The 14,774-nt window shown below is 46.7% G+C and overlaps 1 protein-coding gene across 1 annotated transcript in view; it reads left to right on the forward strand.

Annotated features, from left to right (window-relative positions):
• The window catches only part of Prm (Paramyosin), a gene marked incomplete in the record, with an annotated part of 31,175 nt that overhangs the window by 2,386 nt on the left and 14,015 nt on the right, over nt 1-14,774 (forward strand). Inside the window, 5 exon segments of the mRNA XM_077687146.1 lie at nt 6,254-6,310; nt 7,160-7,413; nt 8,342-8,420; nt 10,248-10,493; nt 11,365-11,561. Of these exon segments, the coding sequence (XP_077543272.1) occupies nt 6,254-6,310; nt 7,160-7,413; nt 8,342-8,420; nt 10,248-10,493; nt 11,365-11,561 (833 nt within the window).

The raw sequence follows: 14,774 nt of genomic DNA on the forward strand, positions 1-14,774 counted from the left end.
CTTACGCTCCTCTGAACCTAATTTAGAAATGGTGCGGTTAAGGAATAGAGCAACGGCTGGCATCACATTTACCGCCTCGAGGAAAGCTCATGGCACTGCCATCTGCCCAGACTGAAGTTCTGCTCGTCGCCTTCTGCGGAGTCCGTTTTCGAACACCAGGGAGCACGTGACCTGCAAGGGAAGCGTGGCCGTTTTTAGAAACTGCGAACATCCCCGCGAAAGGAGCAGGCTGCTCTTCGAGCTCGGCCGCACTCCGGGACCTGTCGCGTTTAGCCACTAAGGCGCCACCTGGCGCATGGATCGCCCGTAGAGTGAGGTAATGGACCCTGTTGATCTCTGAGGGGGGAGCACACCGGCGGTTCGCTAAGAACATGCACAGAACACAGCTGGACAACGCGGAGATTTACGTTTAGCGCCAGTTACTTACAACCTTTTTTTATTCCATGCCCGCTGCGGTTGCAGTAATGATGTAGGAAAAATGTAGCTGCGCCTGTACACGATGTTAGGTGCATGGTTCAGAAAACCTGTGGCATAAATTAGCCCCGCGCCTTCCACTGCCGCACGCTTTGGAGCCTAAATGTTTGTCCTGCCCATTATACCCCAAATACGATTTTGTTACTGGGATACTACTTGGCGCCATTTCTCGATGATAAGGAAGCCGGCAGAGCTGGTTATGCCTCTCATGAAAGGGGGAGCGATGCAGCATCCTTGCTCGAGTGAATGGCCTACCATTAGAGTGTTTCAGCTCACCGCGCTCGAGTTCCGCACTCTCGGCGGCACGGGTACGATACTGTAGACGTGTCAGGACATAAGGGTCGCTGACGGCGTGGTAAAACGTCTCTCAACAATGGGCGTCTCAAAGGCGGTAGGCGTGCGTTAACAAAACTACCAGGGCGCTTGGAGGCGAGAGCAGGGACTCAAACTCAAGACTAGTGGTGGAAATGCTGAAAGGGAGAAAAGTGATTCCTATGTGATACACGCCCTCCTTTTATCCTAAAGAAGCCTTTGACTATGGTTAGTTAAAACCTCACAGTAACACCGTAATTCGACAATTGTTTTGCCCTGTTTATAGTTAAAGTGTAAAGCTCGATGGGAAGCATAGCCGACATCCTATAATAAAACTTCAAATTTCCTCCAGCCTAGGCACTCATGTCCAGCTGCTCGCAAGTTTCTGCTTGAAGGCAAAGCAATCTAGAAATTCCCACATGAATGTATAACATGTAGCTTATCCCCAAAACGGCACTATGCCTTACGCCACAAAATTCACGCATCATGAGGCCCGCAGAACAAGGGCTAGATTCACAAAGCAGTTTTTTGGCGCCGTTAGGGATGCTGCCTCAGCTCAGCACAATTTAAAATCTCACAACACTACTTTGTGAATCCGGCCCCTTAGGTGAAGGTTTTTGATTGAAGACGGCACGTTGGTCTTCAGATGTCTTTCTTTCAAGAAGAGCGACAAAAGTTGTCGGACAGTTTTCGGAAATGCAAAACCTAAATCTTCGGCGTTCAGCAAGTGATATGTTTATCAGACCAACATGGACACAATGTAGAGGTATCGCACCCCCCGTTACTTTTTCAAAGGGACATCGCCGATTGTTCATTTTGTTATCGAACCTGAAGAGGTAATTTGCAAATAACAGTAAGTAAGTTTTTCTCAGCAAAAGGCGAAGGACTGAACAACCTACGACTTATTCTCTGGAGCCGAGAATAATGTATAAGGAAGCAAGTTTGCTGAGGCAAACTCGCTTTGCACTCATATTTTGTGTTATTATTGAAAGGTTCGTAATTGTTTCACCTATTTCGATGTTAGGACGCACAAAACCATTAACAACGACCCAACAACATCGGCGGCGTGTTCAACGAGTCTGGAAAAAGAGTACGCCCTTCAAGACATGAAGGTCACATTTGGCCCTACGAAGCGAATGGTTCGCATTTGAAGTGAGAGTGGCCCGGAATTTTTTAGTTAATATTTTTGCATTCGGATGCATAATCAATTCTTTTTTGTTATAAACATTTGATTAATGAGGCCAAAAAAGTGCATGCTAAAATAACGGTGAGAAGAAATTTAAAAGACGCGAAATTTGGCACCGATTGCTTCAATGGAGGCAGAGAGAGAGGAGACACAGAGAGAGAGAGAGATAGAGAGACAGAGAAAGAAAGAGCGAGAGAAGAGAGAGATAGAGACTAGGAGAGAGAAGCAGAGAGAAAGAGGGAGGGGAGAGGGAGGGACAGAAAGAGAGAGGAGAAAATCGGGCGCAGGTGAACGTAGCCCTGTGTAGTATTTGTTGAACATAAGGGCCACCTTGTCGTATGGGGATATAGCGTTCTGGAACTTTTCTGTTTCTGAGCATTGAAACAAAATGTATGTACCTGCATTAGGTTAAGGTGATGTTCTGGTACCAGCGCATAAATCAAAACTGCAAGCGGTCCTGAACAGCCCCGCCATCCAGAAGCTCTTTTAAGATGCCAATGACAAAGAAAATATTTACCTTGAGTCCATTATATCGTTATCGTCACTACCGTGATAACCATTCCGAAAGTACATAGCGTTACCTTAACGTGGAAAATGCATACAACCATCTATTCATGAAATTATGAGCAATGTATCTGTGTTCTGGAGGCTCAACATTGAAAATATGCGTGCTGAGTTTAAATGGTAACATTAAACATCCCGATTTGAATATAAAAAATAAAGCAATGGACTGTGGGTGGGTGATAATTATGATTAAATAAAGAAAACAAAGAAGAGTAAAAAAACTCCAAACGTAATTCGAAACCAGCTTTTCTTAGTCGCTTGCACAGACACTTTTCTTGAAAACGCAGCAATCTTTACTGCAATTAGTACAGTGGCTGTCCAGCAAGGACAGTTCGGTACAGTCGTGTGTCTCGATTTGCGAGGTCTCGAGCCAGACAGTCTCCAGCGCGAGACGAGATGGGCGTCAGGTCTGCTATGAAGGGGCCAAGATGCTACAAGAGGTCTGCTCTAACGAGGCGATGGTACTACATGAGGGTCTAGCGTGAAAACAGACAGCCTGTTCTCTGAGCCGTTCCTCTCGGACAACCTCGAACTGTCCGGCTATCCCTTTCGCCAGGGCGGGGCAGACAGTATTGGCGCGAGGTGCTGCGTATGGCATTCCAGGAGCGCCGCGTTCCTCGCCGGGGCTGCTGCGAGACGCCAGTGGCACCATGAGGCAGCGGGCGCGCTGCAGCCGCTCTTAAGTTTCAAGCGGCGCGCGGGCGAGCGATCGGGCGTGAGCTCACCAAGAAAGCGCGCGCACACCGACGCCGGCGTTGGCAGCGCCGCTAAATTTGGCCACTGCCGCCTGGAGATCCGCGTGCGTGTATTTATAACGTCAGCAGGTCGGCTTGCCACGGGCAACGGTGGCGGTTGGAAACAGAGCGTGGCTCCCCCTCCCCGCCGCTCTGAGCCGGCCGGCGCGCAGTCTCTACAATGCGCACCACGTCACTTGCCGACCTCTGTCATCCTTTCCGGCCCGGCCCGTCCTGCTATTTGCGCTCGCCGCAGGAGCCGTCCCTAGTTTGGCCGCGCCCCTGCCGCAATCGGCAGCGAAAGAAAATAAAAGGTGCTCACGCTGATCTCTACGCTTCATTGGCGAACAGCCTCTCGATGCCTGCCGGGACAAGGGCGCGTACGGCGAAGGGCCAGCGGGTTCACATGACACAAGGTTCCCAGTCGTCCCCTTATGTAAAATAACCATCATACTGGTGAAGCCAACGGCAGGGCATTAAATGTAGTGCCATTTTTTTAAAGCAACGTTTCTCACATTGGGTCTGGAAGAGGCATAGTTCATTAAAGACACGGGTCACACCCTGTCAAACTTATGAGAGTTACAAAATTCCAAAGCTTCATTTTTCTCGAATGCACTTGTAAGGTCCAGTTTTAAGCCAGAATATTGCTGAATTAATCTGTTCTGGTCGAATCAAATTTAAGTGCATTTAAAGCAATCCGCTGAACCCAGTGCCAGCATAAAGTTACGCTGAATAAAAAAAGCATATGCCAAATATGGGAATAGAAACTACAGGAACCATCCATCGCTGAGTTTTCACCTGATATGGCTCCACATTGACGTCGATAAAATTAGAGTGCCTTGAAAGATTTTAGATAGACGCACGGCGCTGCTGCGGGAACAGCGCTCAGTTCTCAGTGATGGGCTTGTAATCGGAGCCGTTCCGCGTTATTACTTGACTTGCAATGGGAACGCTAGCCTTTCGTTCAACCTCGCTGCTTGGGTAAAAGGTCGCTAGCATGATTGAACTGCTAAAAAAAGATTTGCCGCGAACGCTGCGATATTGGGACTTGTTTAAAAAAGGGCCTTTACGAGCCGATATTGGTAAGTCGGTTCCCAATGAGAAAAAACAAAACGAAACGAAAAAGACAGCCAGAGGATTCGTTTCTGTAATTCTCCTTTGTGTTTCGTTTCGCCACAAAGCACACATAAGACAGATTGACATATCTGAACTAGAAAGTCACATTCATCGTCGGACATGGTATTTTTCTCGAGCTTCTCTGGTGTTTTAAATCTTTGCGAGAGAAGAAACCCGGTCGCGCACATCTAACACTCTTTCACGAAAGTGAGACAAAGGGTAGCAATACGTTCCGTTGTACTTAAAAGCGGATCCTTCCCTACTGTGTGCGCGTTCCACCGAAACCCGATTTCTATACTCCTTTCGTAAGACAGCCAGTTCCCCAACCCCATCTCATTCGCTTTCATTTATTCGTTCCTTGTCAGTGCTTTATTTTTTTTTTCTCGAAACGCACTATGCTTTCTCAAATATTGCAGTGGGCTGGCACGCCTGGGAAAAAAATAACGTTCAAATTAATAGTTTCATCAAGAAAAGATGGTTTGGAAAAGGGAAGCCACAACGAATCAATGTCAGCTTTTAACTTTTCTACTGGCTGGTATTTTCCTTTAACGGCTGATTGCAGAAGACTCGGGCTCGCCAAGGACGCGCAGCACGCACGCACACGCAGACGAACATTTTCATTCCGGAGAAAAGGTAATGGCTACCTAATAAGCGTGAAGCTAGATCGACAAAGATAGCGCTCTACCACCGAGCATTCGGGAAAGGCCATTAAAGGGAAACGGAGAGGAGAGAAACTAAGGGCGAGAAGGGAACGCCAAATTAAGCCAGATAGGCGGAAAGTGAAGGCCCCGAAATAAAAGAACGCGGTTGCAGGCTTCCCGACCCGCCACTCTGTCGGTGGCGCCATATTGCGGCCACCACTGCCAACATTACGGTGCTCCTGGCATGCGCCCGCCGCGACAGTCTAGAATGCTCGTCTTTCGATTTTAATGCCTTGAAGGCGCTGCCTAGCTTCCAGGAGTGCTTACTCGCCATGAAACAAGAGGGCCACCTTGCCGCGTGTTCGCGGCTGCACTACGTAACCTGCGTCGATTAAAATACCTGAAGGTTTAACGTTATTATTATTATTATTATTATTGCGAATGGTTATCAGATTTTGCGCTTATCAGATTTTGTAGTCGGTGGCTGCGCTTGCGTCTTCCTCTTGTTCCGGCGTGAGGAGTACAAGCGTGCATGGTCAAAAGGAAGACTAAAGACAGAGGAGCAAGAACAAAAAAACAATAGGAACAGGAAAATGGCGGTAAGAAAACAGCTTAAAAAAGGCATTAAAAGCCCACGTTGACTTATGATAGGTTCAAGCTCAAAAGAACCTGTTAGGCAAACCAAATGACCGCCAGAGCTATTGGGTAACACGCCGCTAGCTTTATTCCGCCCACACTAAAAGCTTTCGCGAAATGGGCACCATGAGGCCACTTCGAAGCAAGCTTCTTTTTCTCGTTCACTTTTTTCTTATTTTTTTTTTTCCTTTGGGGGATAGCAGGCGAAAAAATACAAAGGGGTAGTTGGAAGGCATCCTATGCGTTTATAATATTGTGCGCCCTCCACAGGCACTCAAGGTCCGCTATTCTGGCACGAGGAAAGGTGATACCTTTTCCCCGTTCGCTTGAAAAAACGCCGGTGCGGACGTGGGTTCCGTAAATAAATGTTTGTGCTCTCTCTATCTCTCTCTCTCCGCCTCTATCTCCAGCGGGATGTTTTGTAACAGAGAAAATTACTTGAAAAGAGTGGAATTATCCGATGACAAAGGTCAAGTCCACGTAAACAACCTATGAACGAACAACACCCAATACTTTCTGGTAATAACCCAGTTTGAGCTGCGCGCCATGGAATGAGTGCACGAAAACATTATTTTCTTTTTGTCTTGCAGGACAAGCTCCGCCTGCTTCAAGAGGACCTCGAGTCTGAACGGGAGCTCAGGCAAAGGGTAAGTGGAGCTAAGTAACCGGGTTGATATTTACAAGCCCAAATAATAAATAGGTAAATACTTACGTTCCTGGGAGCTAGCGATAGCGCCTGAAAAATGTTCCGGTACTAATATCTTCTTTTGTACGCCAATTAAAAAAAAACTAGATATGTAAAATTGTGCCGTGAACTATCGTCACATCTACGTGACACTAAAAAAGGGAGGTGAACAAAAATGATACTATGACAATTTAGACAAAATAATTATTCCCTGTACAGCGCATTCTGGAAAATAAGGACAAAATTAGTGAGCATTCCTATTTCACGACGTTTTTTTACTCTACAGCGTAGTATGTTATACCTCGTTACACTCATTTTTTCGGTGTAACTTCTGACCTGTGACGAATAAAGGTGAAAGCAAACACGTTTCAATCTATGTGGTGAAAGAAGTGTAAAGTTATTGCCTGGCGGCAGACTGCCCTGCAAACGAATTATTTCTCGACAACATGTCATCAGCGGAATAGCTAAAGAAATGTTCACGCGCGTACTTTTTTTCCTTATCGTAGTAAAGCTTTCTTATCACAATGCTTCCATAACGCTTCATTTGGCCATTGCTAGGCTGAATCTTCTGTACACAGAGCACACGCGAAACGGTTCAAACAACGGTTTATCTCCACTACTCCTGAGAAATATTCGAAGAACACAGGAGCCAAATTGGTGCTTCAGGAAACAGGTTTAGTGATAGTACTAAAAACGTGAGCCGAGAGCTCTTGGCCCAGACAATTTCTACGTAATCCGCGGTGAGCGCGTCGCTGATTTCCAGTGGTTGGAGCGGCAGTTGCTGACGGGCCCGTCCGTGCGTCTTGCGCAGATCGAGCGCGAGAAGTCGGACCTGACGGTGCAGCTGATGCAGCTGAGCGATCGGCTGGAGGAGGCCGAGGGCTCCTCGGAGACCGTGGTCGAGATGAACAAGAAGCGCGACACGGAGCTGTCCAAGCTGCGCAAGCTGCTCGAGGATGTTCACCTGGAGAGCGAGGAGACCGCTCACCACCTGCGCAAGAAGCACCAGGAAGCCATCGCCGAGTTCCAGGAGCAGCTGGACGTCATGACCAAGGCTAAGAGCAAGTACGTGCGCCATCCTCCGAATAACCGGGGCGGGGCTTGAAGTACTCCGTGCGCACTTCACACCGTGCACGCAATAACAACGGTACGCAATGATGATCGAGGGTAAGAACTCCCCGGTATTAGCGAACCAGAGTTCCACGCACGAATGGTGCTGGCTAACCTATGGCTTTGTCCACTCCCGATTTACCGAACTAGCCGGTCAACCTCCCACACGTCATTAATTTTTTAAAGGCTCGAACCAGGAGCACCGCTGTCAGTGTTAGCTGAAAACATGAACTTTTGTGCCACTACAAGGGGACGAGGTTGCTGGGCAGCAGCTTAGGTTAATGTAGCCGCACTTATACGTTCCGGTACTGGCGAAAGTGAACAAAAACGCTGCACCCCTTTGTGTAACGACGACGATGGTTGAACGCGAAGCTTTCTATTGAGGGATTCCTTGCTTTTCGTCTGCATTTGGAATTTGAGTCGCAGGTGGTTTGGACTACGAATGGTTGAGCTTTAACTTTGACTCGCACGCAGTTTGGTCTTTTGATTGCAGCGGCTTTGAATTTGACTCTGCCATTTGATTTCGCGAGAAAAAAGGTCGGCGTTCAACCATAGTGGTCGTTAGACGGAGGGGTGCATGATTCTTCTGTCTGATCTAGCACGTCCATGCACCCCTCTCCAAATCCAAACTACTTCGACAATATCGGAATGGCGGAATCAGATATACGTCGGCTTTACAACGCGAGGAACCCAAGTTCTATTCCGACCACGGGAAGCTTTATTTTTATTTCTTTTCACCCACGATCATCAACATCATCAGAGAAGTTGCCTTTCCTGCAGTGCCTTTTACGCGAGATACGCCATCACTGAGACACAGGAGGTTGCGCTTGAATAAATAACTGCTTTTCTCACGCATTTTGGCCTTTTTTTATTGCTATTACAGGGCTGAGAAGGAAAGGCAGAAGTTCCAGGCCGAGGTCTACGAACTCCTCGCTCAAGTCGAGAACACGAACAAGGAGAAGGTACGTCGTTTCATACATTGCCAAGTTCTAGCAAAGCAATTCTGGCAGCCAAAATGCGCTCTGTAGCCTTGTGCTTCAATCACGAGGCAGCGCCCCACAGATGGCGTGCTCGGAACGCCATGCTGGTGGTCTGTCCCCCGCCTTTAGAACGCTACTCGAGATATGGATTTCCGATGGTCTCGTACCCTTATACTGAAATTTTAGAAGAGTGAGCAACAATAAAAACGTCAGCACGGAAGTATGAACCTCGACTCTCAACTTTTGGCATTTTTTACAGAAATTCTAGATAATGGCGCGGCTAGCTACCAGTAATGGAAGGCCGCCATCGGTATTCCAACTTCAGGTCCGGTCACGTCATCGCGTGACATTCATGAGCCAAATTGTTGGAATCTGTCCATCGCGGTTCCTGCTTTAATGCCCACGTTTCAATTGTTGCTGAGTGCACATCAGGGTGGGGGTTGTGACTAAGTCCCTGGAAGAAATCTATCCAAGGGAGTTTTTTTTAGATTAATACTAGAAATACTAGAATACTAGAAAGAACGAAATTGGCTTGGGCCAAATTCGTCGTACAATTGTGAGAATAGCATTATATATGTTCGATGCTGCGAAAAGGAAAGGATGCAATATAATAAACTTGCGTATTTACCATACTCGCTCGTCCAGTGACGAATAATTGTTTCCCTTCAACTTTAACAATTAAAGCACCGTACCGAGACCCAGGTGCCTGGCACAATCTTTCTTAACGATGAAGTCTTCTCGAGTGCTACTAGAACAGCCAGCTTTAAGCTTTCTGTTCTTTTTAGAGAAGGTAAAAATAAAAGCTACGGGATGCACTCTGGTGCTGATTCCTGTAGCAAGAGCAATGTCGCCACTCACTTTGAGAGATAACTGCGGAACGAGGAAGCAATGCCTCCGCTTGCGGAAACCTTGTCTAGACTTGAAGAAAACCTTGGTACAGAGTCCGTGCGGACGTAGCTCAGCGCCGTCAGTGCTAAATTTTAACAAATCGCCAGCATAAACTGCTGGACTGTGCCATGGCAAGCTAATCACTTGCCGGGGATAAGACGGCCGATGTCGCTCATACGGTACTCTTGTCGAGTACTCGTTGCTTGTTCTTACGTGCACAGCGTCGGTTAAGCTGAAGCATAGTTGACGTATTCACCAGTTGTGAGCGTCCGAAAACTCTAAGCAAGCGCCAATTTGTGCGCTGTTCATAAAGAAAAACTGACCATGTGCGGAAGCGCGATTGATGTAGCACTGCGATACATATGCAATTCTACGCGAACGCAAAAAGAGGTCTTTAAATACTTCCAGACTTCAGCGGTTTTCTTGTTGCTGATAATCTCTGAAATTTCGTTAAACGGGTCACCGTGGACATGCATGCAAGACGTCTCTGTACGCGTACCTTGTTTATTGCAAAATGTCCCATCGTAATACAAGGGAGGACTTTCAGCTCAAAAAAAAAAAAAGGTTAAGTCAAAAATAAAAACAAATAAAAAGCATAAGCAAACTATCTGCGGGCCATTCGTTCTGGTTTCCTGTCATCATCCCTTCAAAACGAAGAAGCTTATCAACTCAATTTAAACTTGTTGAATATTGACTACTGTGACTGCTGCACAGGAGTTAACACAGGTAGGAAGCGAGCCAGTAATTTCCTCAGTAGCCAACCTTTTTACAATGAGAGTGCGAATTAATATACTTGAGTCCAAGCTATAGCTTGATTCCAAGCCTGCGCGTTAGCATATGTGACGTCCACCTGCGGTACGAACTCGTTCGTATGTGTGTGTGTGTTTTGCGTTCCACATAGAAGGTATCTCCCTGGCACAGATCACGATCCAGAAGACTGTGGAGAAGTTGGAGCACACCGTGTACGAGCTGAACATCCGCATCGAGGAACTGAACCGCACCGTCACCGAGGTGACGGCCCAGAGGACCCGCCTGAGCGCCGAGAACGCCGAGTACCTCAAGGAGGTGCACGAACTCAAGGTGTCGCTGGACAATGTCAACCACCTCAAGACGCAACTGGCCACGCAGCTCGAGGACACCCGGCGCCGTCTCGAGGACGAGGAACGGGTGAGTCGGGAATACCAGGGAGGAAATGAATCCTGCAGCGAAATGGCAAAGGAGCGCTTTTTACCTGCTTCTCCTAAAGCCGAACACGGCCGCTTTGCGTGCGAATTTGCGAAAGCCTTTCTCTTTTAGCGCAGGATTTTGAAATTCGTCTGGCAGCATCGGATTGCCTTTAAATACATTTCTTTATATTGCGAAAGAGGCAGTTTTTACAACATCCCCCTGACGTTTACGTCTCACATGTTTCATGTTTCCTTTAAACTTTACCCAAAGCTAGAAGAAAAAAAACTGAGCGAAGCGAGACGGGAAATGCGTCGCTCTTGGGGAATTAAGTGCATAGCAATGCTCAAGGAAAGACCATTGAACCTTCTATGTTCTCTTGCAATTTATCAGCTCCAACGTTTTCTTTTCAACTCGATATTCCTCAAGGGAGATATACGTCAGGCGTCGCTTTTCTTAAATGGGATTTCTCAGTGTTAGCCAATGCGTAATGTCCGAAAAATCATTCCAGAGTAAAAATGAAACAAAGTTTTCATTCTTCAAACGTCCTCCTGCCGAATTCGTCACATACAACGACGTTATTGGCTAAGCTTAAAGAACATCACAGCTTGAAAGAAACATGGTTTGAAACCTTTTTCTAAGCTTAGAATAGCTTTTGGACATCGTCTGCGAAATCCAAAACACGAAAGGTGTGGTCAGACAGAAAGACGTATGTACGCACGAATGAAAAATAACATGACTCTCGAAGAAATTCGCAAAGCAACGTGATATAAATTGGCTGCAGCTATCATTCATAATACTAATTATAATAACAATATAGTGAGGAAACCTTTCTGGGCTAACGAGTTGCGTCTCATGTGTTTCAATCACGCAGAGACGTTCCAGCCTGGAGTCATCTCTGCACACGCTTGAAGTCGAGATTGAGTCCCTCAAGGTTCAGCTGGATGAAGAGTCTGAGGCTAGGCTTGAGGTCGAGAGGCAGCTGGTCAAGGCCAACGCTGATGCCGCTGCCTACAAGACCAAGTATGAGACCGAGGTCCAGGCTCACGCTGACGAAGTCGAGGAACTCAGGTACGAATCAATACATGCGCCTACACTGGCTGGTGCTGTAGTGCTTTGCACGCCGCTAGGAGCGCGAGACGACCGTGAACAATCCAAGCGGTCGCTTAAGCGGTCTCTTAAGCGGTGGCTTAAGCGGTCGCTGCAAGACAGTAACAAGAAATTCAACGCGTTCTTGCTCGAATATTGTCTATTTGTGTGTAAATGGTAATTTTAAAGCTCCCATTGGTGGCCTGTGTAGGTATACGTTTATCATGTGCTCTGCGAACGAGTAGCTACAGGTGGGTGGAGAGAGCACGGGGAAGACGACTAATTTACTTATTGACAGTGCGAGAAATAAGGTCATTGATGACATCATAGTCAATAAAGCTAGCGGCAGGTCATATAGCCATTTCGTCGCGTACCTATGAAAGGACCATGAATTAGCGCAGCCTGCACTCAGCATGAATGATACGTAACAGGGGCAGCTAATATCGCAGCTCTAAAAAAACCGAGCCATATAATTCCCGTCGTATTTCTATGTCAATATCAGAGCAGTTTTGAAAGGTTGTACATCAGTGCAAAGTCAACGACCGGAAATGAATACAAAACCGTAAGTATGAGAATCAGTCACTATATGGGAAAAGCAGTCTAGACAAAAAAAAAGAAACTTTAACGACGATATGCGCGAATGTCTTGATTGCAGAAAATACAAAGGGAAAATTATCAGAACAAAATATAAAACGGCACAATTTACCGCTTAATTGGGTTCACAAAACAATTTTTGTGTCCCTAACAAAAGTTTGCGCTCGTCACAGACAATAAGCAAATTTAACCAGACTTCAGCTTGGTTCCCTGTTATTCAATTCAGCTCTCGCTCGCAAGAATGGGACACTCGATTTGTGCGCGGGTGCTGGTTAATTGCTCATCATGTCACAGGAGTGTAATTTTGCCTAGTCGATTCATTTTATTTGTCTTCATGTTGTTCCCCGTAAACGAAGGCTCACACGAAATTTATCAAATGAGAAATATGACGGAAGTTCTTAGGCACGCGTTCACTTCGCGGAAAATGCTGCAGAAGACGGAGAGGGAGGAAAGGGCAACGCGGGCAGGTTGTTCCCCTCCGCACTGCCAAAATATCAAAGTAACGATGCAAGGATGATTATAACTGAAATCCGGTGGGCGCGCATGTGTGCTTTGTTTGTTGTACTTGACGACACTAAGAAAATGATGAGACCATTTCTCTACCATTCATTCAGCTGGCATGGGCAGACAAAGTTCAGGCCAAGACAATATTCGCTATACTTGGCTCACTGAACACATTCACTCACCGCGAGAATGGAGTATACCACTTTGCCAAGCAACTTAGATGTATCCAGGATAGCAGATTCGGAGTGGCGCTAGAATGTGCAACAGAACGAAAGGAGTTTCTGGGAAACTAGGCTGAAGTAGAGAATAAGGTGCTTATACGGTAGCATGATCGCTGCTAGCCTAATGTCTCGTAGTATAACGAACAAGAAACATTGCTCATTGGTGGGCAGCTTTGAGCGCTGTTTCTAGCTCGTAAAGTTGTCCGGCGCATCACGACGAGTTCTGTGGAACAAGATATTCACAATCATTTGCGGCCCTACTACTGCAGAGTGTTTTCGGTGTAGTGCTAGGTCTAATTTGGCTAGCCAATGTAACTTTGAGCCAACTTTCATCTATATAATCACCAGGATAACTTTATTTCACCTCCACCCGCGTACACCAGGCTAACTGAGGAAAAGAAAGCAACTGAGTGCAAAGTCGAAAGCTAGTTGTTGGGCTTTTATTACGAAATCGCAAAGGCGAATGTTAGGAGCGCCACATTGAACTATCGTATTAGCTTTCTGCGAAATGTTTGTCAATTTTTGGGAGGGAACAAAAACTCCAGTAATGCATGACGTGCTAATGGATTGTTCTCTTCCCGAAGAAAATAAATTTTGCTGCTTAAACTATAAAAAAAAAAAACGTCGTGACGTGCCTCATTATACTCGGAATAAAACAGCTTCGCTTCCGTTATCTCTTTACGGGTCGAGAACACTTCGCACAAGCCAGATGATTTGAAGCACTCAAAATTATTTTGTGTTCTGTCGCTTCCCATCCGAAATGACGATTTTCACACTTCTACACGACTGGCCGTCACATCTTTTCCCGTATAATCCAGTCGGTCTTCGTCTCTCTAGGGCTTACGTATGAATTATTTACGAGGCTAAGGGATGAAAATAGCAGCAATAAACTAAGACAGCGAGCGCGGAGTGCCGGCACGCGCGCGATACTCATACTTGTCCAGTTGAGTCAGAAAACCAAAAGAGGAGTTCGCACTAAAAAAGCTCGCCGCGGCAGTGCACGGTCTCCCGCTTTGAATGCTATTTTTTTTTCTTGCCGGCATTGTTCTGTCAGCAGCTACAGTCACCGAAGCCCGCCGGCCCTTTTCCCCCGATAAAACGAACGTAGAGAAGTGCCCGTGTTTGCAGACAAACAGTTTAAGAGCCCACGCGGGGAGGCGGACGCGCCCGATAGAAACTAACCTGCGTCTCGGCTCATCCAGGAGCGCGGCACTGGGAAGTGCTTCAATTGCCTTCTGTAGCCGGCTGTCCAGACGAAGAGAACCCAGGGTTCAAGACCCTCCTTCACCAGCCTGATCGGCTTTTACATTCTCGGGAAGTGAGCGCCAGAATTGAAGGGAAAGTGCTGATGCCAAAGTTTCAGGCCGTCGGACACGCCACCGTTCGTGTCGTGTCGCTTGCTGCCCTTCTAGTTTATTAGTTTGTTGCGCCCCACTTTGCTGAGCGGCGCGTTTCCCGGCACCACGACGACCCGAAAAGAGCAAAAAAAAAAAAAAAAGAGAGAGAAAAACAAAGTCAGTACGACGACATCTGCTTCGAAAATTCCTGCCGGCACCACCGCTGGAGAATCAACTCGCTTTGATGCCTGTTGAAACCTGTCTCTTTGTCCGACGTTAAAGCGCATGGAGTAAAAAGTGTGACCAGAGTTAGTTGATGGTTAACGCGGGCTTATCGCGAGCATTTGATGCCAGGATATGGAAAATAACACATTTCTTCAGAAAGAGAAATGGGTTTTATTATTCTACAGAGAATATGAGTTCTCGAACGTGAGAGGATATGCCAGGCTGGGTAGAAAAAAAAAGATAGAATCACCCAGCTTGGTAGTGTCCATGAAAAAAAAAAAACTCGCTAAACATTTGTGTTAGAATAACCAGTA

The sequence above is a fragment of the Haemaphysalis longicornis genome, unplaced genomic scaffold (assembly GCF_048455015.1).
Source record: "Haemaphysalis longicornis isolate Haplotype H1 unplaced genomic scaffold, Haemaphysalis longicornis Haplotype H1 scaffold_1, whole genome shotgun sequence".
In the NCBI taxonomy this organism is placed as follows: domain Eukaryota; kingdom Metazoa; phylum Arthropoda; class Arachnida; order Ixodida; family Ixodidae; genus Haemaphysalis; species Haemaphysalis longicornis.